We start from the raw sequence: 9773 nt of genomic DNA, 5'->3' as shown, positions 1-9773 counted from the left end.
GGACTATAACCTGACAGCTGATGATTGAGAAATGTTACCATTATCAACATATAAGTATAAAATAAGTGCTGCCGGGCGAGGTTTGTTTTGCCTGGCAACACTTGTTTATTGCTGACTTGATGTCACTTGCTGAAAAAGTTAAGGAGACAGTCCTGAGTTCCCAACTTGATGGAGTACTTGATTTGCTTCTTCTGAGTTGGAGGTCGGAAATTATGAGTTGCAACCTTTTGCTGAATAAAGTAAAAGTTAGCTACTTAATAGGAATTTAGCTATTAAAAAAGAAAACATAAAAAAAAAAACGTAAGACGCATCTCTCTCCACTTCACTGGTACATGATTAGTCCTACCACTCAGAAACACATGAAACCAACCACTTGCACATGCTTCATTACAGGGTAGCGTAGCACACTCAGAGGAAAGCGCTGTCTGTCCTCTTCCACATACACAAGCTCACAGATGGCCATGATTGGCCAGTGTTGCTGTGATTGACAGTGAAGCAAGAGTATAAGAAGAAGAAGCCTTTATTTGCCACATGCACACTCAAGCACAGTGAAATTCATCCTCTGCATTTAACCCGTCTGAAGCAGTGACACACGCACGCACACCCAGAGAAGTGGGCAGCCATACTACAGCTCCCGGGGAGCAGTCAGGGGTTAGGTACCTTGATCAAGGGCACTTCAGCCCAAGGCCACCCCATGTTAACCTAACTGCATGTCTAACTGCATGTCTTTGGACTGTCAGAGGAAAATGGCCAGATTAGTTCAAGCTGCCAGGAAGGATATAGCAACTCATAGCAACTCTTTACAACCGTGGTGAGCAGAAAAGCATCTCAGCATGCAACAGCAGAAGATCACATTTGGGTTCCACTCCTGCAGCCAAGAACAGGGATCTTAGAATCAAGAACAAGTTCCTATTAAAGTGGCCAGTGAGTGTATAAACGTTCATATTCAAAAACATTTCAGTGTTCATGCTCTAAAACTTAGACCTCAAATCAAAACCAAACCAAACACTGAAAGAGAAATCCAAATATTGGTGGTGTTTTCCGTGTCATTTCAATAGTTCAGGAACTGTAATGGTGTAATATAATTCTGATTGTGAGAAGGGTGTTTGGTCGAGCCTGGTGTGCATCCTGTGTCCATGTTGAAGAATCTCTGAAGAGTGTATGATTATTAATAAGCTCCCTGTTGCCATTTCAGTGCTGGCAAACTTTCGTGGAACGGTTCAGCATGGGCTGCCCCTGGAGATCGGAGACACAGTGCAGATTTTGGAGAAATGTGAAGGTAATTAGAAAATATTCTTTGAAAACCCAGTAGTGCTTACTGAAGCAACTTCCCACAGCTGTCCTGTAACAGCTCAGGCCTTAGAGTCAATGAGTGTAGTACAGTATGTTTAAATCATCTTTTATTGCATTACTGAGTCTGATGATTCCAAAAGGTCCTTATTGGTCTATAAAATATAAAAGCATAGATTTCTAATTATAATAATATATACCTGTCATTGTAATGAAAAAAAATGCATAATTGCCTGTTTGGATTGTGTTTTCATTGTCTACAATTGCTGTTAAACTAAAGTACAGCAGATTAGAGTGGATACCCACAGCCTCCTTAGCCTCCAGTGCAATTATCACGCAAAGACTTTTTTCTTACTGCACAAGAACAGAACGTATTGCTTTCTTTGCTTTGCCGCTCGTGTTGCTCTTGTGCAGTAAAAATCATTTACCTTTTAAAACCCGACTAACTGATGAACTGCTTTTAACTTTCATAATAACGTCTGCTTTTTTTCAAAACGGAGATATGATTTTCTCAAATGTCACCATTTGTCCTTTTAGGATGGTACCGAGGATTCGTTGTAAAGAATCCAAATGTCAAGGTAAGCTGCATCTGTTCTGAGAAACACTGAGGTCACTGATTGATTTGACTTCTGTCTGTTTTGGTTATGCAGACAAACTGGGATAGGAAGAATGAATTTGCATCGGTCAATTCCATTACGTTTACAGTGGGAAAAGCTGTGAGCGATGTGCTGGTGTGATCCAGTCCCATGCATCTCTGAGCTTTTGTTCTGTTATTGCAGATATCTGTTTACAGTACATTTTTTTGTTCTGAAATTGTGCCCTTTTCCAAACTAAGGACACGCCCAGCGATGTCATCATGGTTTGCACCATAGACATAGAAACATAGACGCCGCATTGAGCTGGTGGCCCCGTTGCTGGGATACGTCAGAGTGTCCGCCGTATTTGATGTGGCAAATCTTCCCCGTAAACCAATGCAAGTAAATGGACTGAACTTCATAAAGCCCCTTTCTACAATAATATTTAACTCGATGCCTTTTATTCACCCATTAAGACACACACGTATATATTTGGGAAACAAACAGGCATCAAAACAACACATATAACTTTTAATGTGATGGTTATAAATAGTGTGCGAAATACCCTGTACACTGCAAACTAGCGACAGATATGCGATAGATAGCTCAGGTAAGCTAATCAGTCAGCATACCGTAGCAAGCTACCAAAACCTGAGGCCACAATAACCAACCTACAAGACTGAATATGATAAATGATGGAAATAGTGGAAAAACTGGAAATAGTGAATGAAAATAAAAATGTACTGTTTTATTTATTGAGTCACCACACAGACCTACTCTCGTTGAATAAAGTGAGCTGAATGACCGCCAAACTGAGTTCGGCCAGGTTCTAACGTCATACCAAAACAAAATACATCACTGATTCCTTCACATTCAGAAAGGTTAAAAACATTCATCATATGTTCAAAAACCTTCATCATAGTGTGGCACTGGCGGCACGGTGGTGTAGTGGTTAGCGCTGTCGTCTCACAGCAAGAAGGTCCTGGGTTCGAGCCCCGGGGCCGGCGAGGGCCTTTCTGTGTGGAGTTTGCATGTTCTCCCCGTGTCCACGTGGGTTTCCTCCGGGTGCTCCGGTTTCCCCCACAGTCCAAAGACATGCAGGTTAGGTTAACTGGTGACTCTAAATTGACCGTAGGTGTGAATGTGAGTGTGAATGGTTGTCTGTGTCTATGTGTCAGCCCTGTGATGACCTGGCGACTTGTCCAGGGTGTACCCCGCCTTTCGCCCGTAGTCAGCTGGGATAGGCTCCAGCTTGCTTGCGACCCTGTAGAAGGATAAAGCGGCTACAGATAATGAGATGAGATGAGATGAGATGAGATAGTGTGGCACTGTATTATCTAATTCTCACTGCTTATAACTCTACACCTACCCGGTGGAGATGAGCTGGGAAACTGCACACTGTAAAAAAAAATATTTGTTGTTTTAACTTAAAAAAGTTAGTGCAAGGGCTGCCTTAAAATTTTGAGTTCACTGGAATTCACATAGTAAGTTAAATTGTTGTGAACTTACTATATTAATTTCAGTGAACTCAAAATTTTAAGGCAGCCCTTGCACTAACTTTTTTAAGTTAAAACAACAAATCATTTTTTACAGTGCAGACTGAAGGAACAGCTCCCTCTCTGATCCTGACTGTCTGACCTGTTCTGTCAAAATCCTTCATATTAGCCACAAAGTCAGAAAAATCTGTTCGTAAAATTACGTTATAATGACCAAATACAATGAAAAGTATTTTTCCAGTCTCACTTGTGAAAGGTAATCCCATGTGATCTCGTTTGGACGGTAAACCTGTTGGTACAGTTAAACGCAGCACATGAATGAGGCATCTTTATTCTCGGCTACTGTCTAGACGCTATACCAGAGACGGTTGAAGAATCTCCACTTTGCCACATCCAATATGGCGGTGAGGATGATGTATGATTCTACGCAGAATGCGGCGTCTATGTTTATATGTCTATGGTTTGCACTGGAAAAAACTGCCATATTTTGGTTCCAGCTGGGAACCAACTTTTCTGGTGCCGAACCCATTTATTTTTAGTTGAAATGCTTTGAACGAGAACGGAACCCGTTCCATGTTGGTGGAAAAGGGATGACGGTGCTCTGAAGTGTTTTATTCCTTTTATACCACAGCAATTTTCCCATCTTTTATTTATTAAAGAGAATGTTATACTGTTTATCAGTTTATCAGGTCAAGTCAAAGTCCCTCTCATGGCAGAATCTGGTCTTCCCAGGCAGTCTCCTGTCCCAGTACTAACCAACTCTTTAAGGCGTATGGGTGGGGCGCTGATCTCCTTTTCGATAGCCCTCGGCCTCTCGCCTATACAGTTAGGGTTACAGTGGGGGGCTAGTCCTCTGGTAACCGCGAGAGTTTGACTTCGCCACTCGCATCTGTATTGCAGCATACCTTGCCAGACGGTCTTTGGTATGACCCGACTGCGAGTAGAACTCGTGATCTCCCGGTCGAGAGGCGAACACGCTAACCACTAGGCCAACTCGCGGTCTTTATCAGTTTATAGTTGCATTTAATGTTGTGGACCAGCAGTGAAACAAGTTCGCTCCTGTTATCACTTATGTTATTCTTCCCATAAATGGGCTGTTTCACAGTCAGGGTACCAAAGTGGATTATATGGAATGGATCAAGTATTACTGAAGTACAATAAGTACTTGTGAAGTGAGGATTAGCTCTGCATGAAGAACTAATACTATCCCACCTGCAAATTAGCCATTCGTTTGAATACAAGTACATGCCAGCCTGACATACTATTAAGTAACCCCACTTTTGATCAGTTTTTATGTATGAACCTTATATGGTCGAGTTTGAAGAGGTTGCTAATCCTAATATTAATCTATCTTACAGCCCCTGAATAGTAGTTGGAGCCTCATTTCACACTTGAAGAATTATTGCCAACAAAGTTGACTACAAATGGGTACTGATAGGGTAACAAGGGTATATTTATTAAGGTAACTTGTCTGTCAGAAATGTCCTCTCCGGTAATGTGGTCCTTATTAAATTTAAAAAAAAAAGCAGTTCTTAGATAAGTAGGTTATGATTCTGAAAGTCCAGGTTCATATAAGTACTGGCACATTAGCACTACGTTCAGACTGCAACCTGAAACGACCCATATCCGATTTGTTGTGAAATCCAATTTTTTTGTTAGGCCGTTCACATTACCAATTATATGAGACTTGTATGCGATCTCCAATATGAACGGAAAACGACCCAAAAGTGTCCCGCATGCGCAAATTGACACGTAATAAGCACATCTACGTAATACGTAAACAAAAAAAAGCGCACTCTTCAAGTTTAATGATTTCTTTTTTGTTTGTTTGTTTGTTTAATTATCTGGTTAAAGTGTGAGGTCTCGTGTGTGTTTTTGTTTCTGAACTGAAATGAAAACGTGTAGCCTGGTAACGAGGGTTGGCTCCTAAATGTCTCTCTAATTTCTATATAAGTGCACTACATGTTACTAGGAAGTAATGGATTTTTAAACTCTATATAGTGCACTCGAGCTTCAGTAGGCAGCAGTGGCGGTTCTAGACCAAAATTACTAGGGGGGGCCGAGGTGGGGCCAGTGTTTTTTCAGGGGGGCACATATAAGGAAAAAACATGGCAATATTTAAGCGTTCAAAATGTTTTGTTTAATTTATTTAAAACCAAAACAAAATACATTGAGCATAAATACAATGAGATAAACATTCTGTCTCAATAGCCTAAACATAAAATAAATTGTGCTCAATAAATCTTAAAACCATGTTTCTCTTTTTTTTGTAAAATATGATTTCTATTTTTGCATACAATGAACCTTTTATCTGTCCAATGACACTTTTTAAGTTCACAGCATGAATGAATTTTCTTTTTCACAGCATGAGACTTGAATGTACAATCACTATCTTTATCTAAATCACACTGTCATCATCTCACTCTTTCTTTATGTACAGCAGGGGGGGAAAATAGAAAGAAAAAATAAATTCACATACAGTGGTCTCAGAATCACCCTATAGCATTCACAGCAGGCTGAAACACTACAACAACAAGATTCTGCGATTGTGACTCCTTGAGAAACGGTCTACAAATGCATCAAGGTTCAAAGCCTTGGACCTTCTGGATTCAATGCTGAGCACACCAAGATTGCTTAGACGCTCCTCACTAATGGTGGATCGGAGGTACCGTAGGTCTTCACCAGTTTCAAAGTGGAGAAACTCCGCTCACAAGAGGCAGATCTCACTGGGAGTGCCACAGCTATTTTGCATAGTCTAAAGAGCTCAAAAAAGACTTTATATGGCTCAGTGAAACGTGTCAACGCTACTGTATCTGATGGCTTTTCAATCAAAAAACTTCGGACGTGACAGCTGTTATCACTCACGTCCGAAGTTTACAATTCGCGCTGCTGCTGGTCTTTCTGCTGCAGGTAACAGTGTGCGTGTAGCGCTTTAAGGAGTCCGTGTAGAACACTCCATCATGTCAGTTCCGATGTTCGAGCCAGTGCACGTCGAAATTAATAAATCTTATTATCTGTTCAGCACAGGGGCCACAACAGGGGCCAGGAACAATTTTACAGGGGCACTGGCCCCCTCTGGCCCCCGTTTAAAACCACCTATGGTAGGCAGTCATTTGGGATACGGCCGCTGTATTACCAAACTTAATTCAGGCTTAATAATTTGCACATATTTATTTCGTCATATTAATAAACGTTTTCTACATTTTTATAAATATTTATTTAGATTGTTTATAGCCAGCTGAATTCTGCAGCTTCTCTCAGCGCTGGCTCAAGGTGCATAAACACCAGTGCAGTTTGCGATGGAGATGAGGCGAGACCTGGCAATGTGGTTTTTGTGGCGGCGGCGGAACTCACACAATAATCTGATTAATGTGGGCAGCAGACTAATGAGACCGAAGGTGTCAAATTACTGGAAATTTCCAGAACAATCTTATAATCTTGTAATACAGGATGGTTTAAGTTATAAATCAGTTATAGAAACTGTTTTATTTAATCAGGCTAACAGATCAACATCCAGGTCCCTACCAAATCCACCATTAGCTTGATCAATTCTATAAAAGTCTATTTAAATTCTGAAAACTGTACAAATGTTGTTGTTTTCCACCAAAGAGGCGGGATTAGCCAACGCAGAATAGTGACGTTTGCCTCTTGTTGATGACGTGTAGGTCGCATGAATGCGACCTGTCCGGTCAGACTGCAGTCGCATGTGAAAATATCGGATATGCATCGGATTTAGGACCACATATCCAAGCGGTCTGGGTCGCATGTGAAAAAATCGGATCTGTGTCGTTCAGATTGTCAATAACAAATCAGATATTTACAGGTCGCATATGGGCAAAAAAATCAGATATGGGTCGTTTCAGGGTGCAGTCTGAACGTAGTCAAGGTTATACACTTAGCTTCTTAAAATGAGCTACAGTGGTTACCAACAAAAAAACATGATGTTTGTCTGTCAACAAATGTCCTCTCCGGAAAAATAATTATGCTCTCACCATTAGCCAGGTACGGTAACAATACAGTGCTGTTTGTATTCTAGCTACAAATTCTTGCCACCAACAGCATTCAGCAGAAAAGAAATTTCCATCAAAGGCCTCATTTAGTTCACAAACTGTGCCAAAAAAATTGAACTTGATTTTTTGATGTTAGTGACACAAACGTGTGTACCCTGACTGTGAAACACCCCAAATGCTAAATAAATGTCTCACCCACAGAAAAAAAGTCACCATTTCAACAAATTCCATCATACAAGTCCCTGTGAATGAGTTGCTACTATAAAAACAGTAATGTATTAAAACAAGCTAGCTAGCTAGAAATTATTGATAACGACAATAACATTTCTTAGCTTCAATATTTGATATCAGTGTTCCAGCTAGCTTTCCAAGGCAGCAGGGTGCCAATGATTATCGTGGGCAATTTTTCGTGCATTACAATAGACAAAGAATCCATCATGCAAAATTAGCTATGATGGATAGCTTTTGTAAAATAAAGTAAACAAATCTGAAAATTCTTAGGCTACATCCACACGACAACGGCAACGAGATTTTATTTAAAAAAATATCGCATCCACATGGGCAACGGATCAGTAAAATATCAAGTACATATGGCAACGCAACGCTTGCTGAAAACGATGCAATACACATGCCACACCTCTACGTGCGCTGTAAGACGGTCCCATCGGAGACACCAGAACAATAGAAGAAGTAGGACGCATGCGCATAAACCCCTTCTTCTACCCGCACTCACAGGAACAAGCACACAACAACAAGAAGAAGATGGCTGCGACTACGCGAGGAAATCGTGCCTTCTGTGTGTACAAATTAGTTTCATTAGTGTGCATAGTTTTATATAACTTAATTTTCTTATTGTGTGTGAACATTTTGAAAAGCATTTTTATATAATTTATATAACTTTTTATATTGTGTGTGAACATTTTGAAAAGTACTCTCATCCAATAAAAAAAAAGAAATTCAAGAAATGGTTCAGTTACTTGTTTATTTAAAAGAAAAGCTGTATACAAAAGTGAATGCAATGCAGTGGCTCATACAAAACAGCGAGAGTGCTGCTTGTTCTAGTCATGTGGTTGTGACGTCATCGTAAACAAATCCGTTCTACTCATCCAGACGACTTCGCAACGGCGCCGTTGCCAGATTTTTCCACTCTGGAACCCGTTCTCGTTTTGGGGCACCCAAAACGCCGGTGCCGTGGGGACGCCAGGCCGAAACGATAAACAATTTTATCAGATTCACCTGAATCCGTTGCCATGTGGACAGCCTCTTAGTTAACCAGTTTAATACAATGCTTCATAATGCCACATCTGAACTGCCACTCACGTCCATGCGCATTTGCATGACAGTCTAACATTAGTTAATACTGATAACAAGCCCATCAATGACAGCGTAGCCCCGTCTAGTCCAGAAGGAACTATCTAAACTGGGCCACCTTGTACAATAAGTGTTGCAAGCTATATACACTACTGTATATACAAGCTATATATAGAAGCTACTGTATATACACCCTTGGAATACCTACCTATTTGCCAGAAAGAATCCAAAATGCAAAGGAATTGACCGAGAAGAAGCAATTTTTGTTGAACTGCTCATTAAGGATTAATTAGTCCATAACTTCATTAATAATTGTAATTCGGCAAATCTGGGTAGAATTTATATGCACCCTAGGTACCCCTACCTTCATGCCAGAAAGAATCAAAATCAGTGAAGAATTGAGGGAGAAGAAGCGATTTGTGTGGAAACTGCTCGTTAGGAATTAATTACTCCATATCTTTATTATTAATTGCAATTATGCAAATTTGTGTAGAAGCTATGTACATCCCAGGCAGACCTACCTTCCTGCCAAAAAGCATAAAATTCAGTGAAGAATTGAGAGAGAAGAAGCGATTTTCGTGAAATGTGGACGATGATGGACGACAGACAGCACATGATGGTAAGCTCATCGCCTGTCAGCTGGATGAGCTAATAATAGTAATACCAATAGCATTAAATGATCATTAATGTTAGTCCATGATATTAAAGCTAGGATTAGAGCAAGTCTAACATGTGAATGCTAACGTTAACATGAGTGACTAGATTTTCTATAGATCTATATCTGGAGTCTAGATCTATCGGTCCTAACTTTTGAGTGAATTACATTCTGGCAAACAGAGTTTCTACTGTAGGTTCTCTGAGCCTCTTGCTGCTTTTCCCAATTCTTTTTTCTTTCGCGCCTTTGTAGGCATCGCTGTTTTTCAAACATACCTTGCTTCACTGACTCGTCGTTGTAATATGACAAAATGGTCGACAGAGCATCTATGACTCTGCGCTAATAGTGTGCTGTGATTGGTCAGCATGTGTTACCTTCATTGCAAGTCGGCAACACTCGTTAGGGCGCACTTTCTTTCTGTGCCGGAACGTATGTT

The 9773-nt window shown here is 40.5% G+C and overlaps 1 protein-coding gene across 1 annotated transcript in view; it reads left to right on the top strand.

The window, feature by feature from the left end:
* Positions 1–1161: 1161 nt before the first annotated feature.
* The window catches only part of dock4 (dedicator of cytokinesis 4), a 214840-nt gene continuing 206228 nt past the window's right edge, over positions 1162–9773 (top strand). The window contains exons 1-2 of the mRNA XM_060926739.1: positions 1162–1279; positions 1828–1868. Coding sequence (XP_060782722.1) covers positions 1162–1279; positions 1828–1868 — 159 coding nt within the window. The remainder of the gene's footprint in view (positions 1280–1827; positions 1869–9773) is intronic.

This window comes from Neoarius graeffei, chromosome 8, assembly GCF_027579695.1.
Source record: "Neoarius graeffei isolate fNeoGra1 chromosome 8, fNeoGra1.pri, whole genome shotgun sequence".
NCBI classification, from domain to species: Eukaryota; Metazoa; Chordata; class Actinopteri; order Siluriformes; family Ariidae; genus Neoarius; species Neoarius graeffei.
The sequence above is the reverse complement of the archived record's forward strand: the minus strand, read 5'-3'. Positions and strand labels throughout refer to the sequence as shown.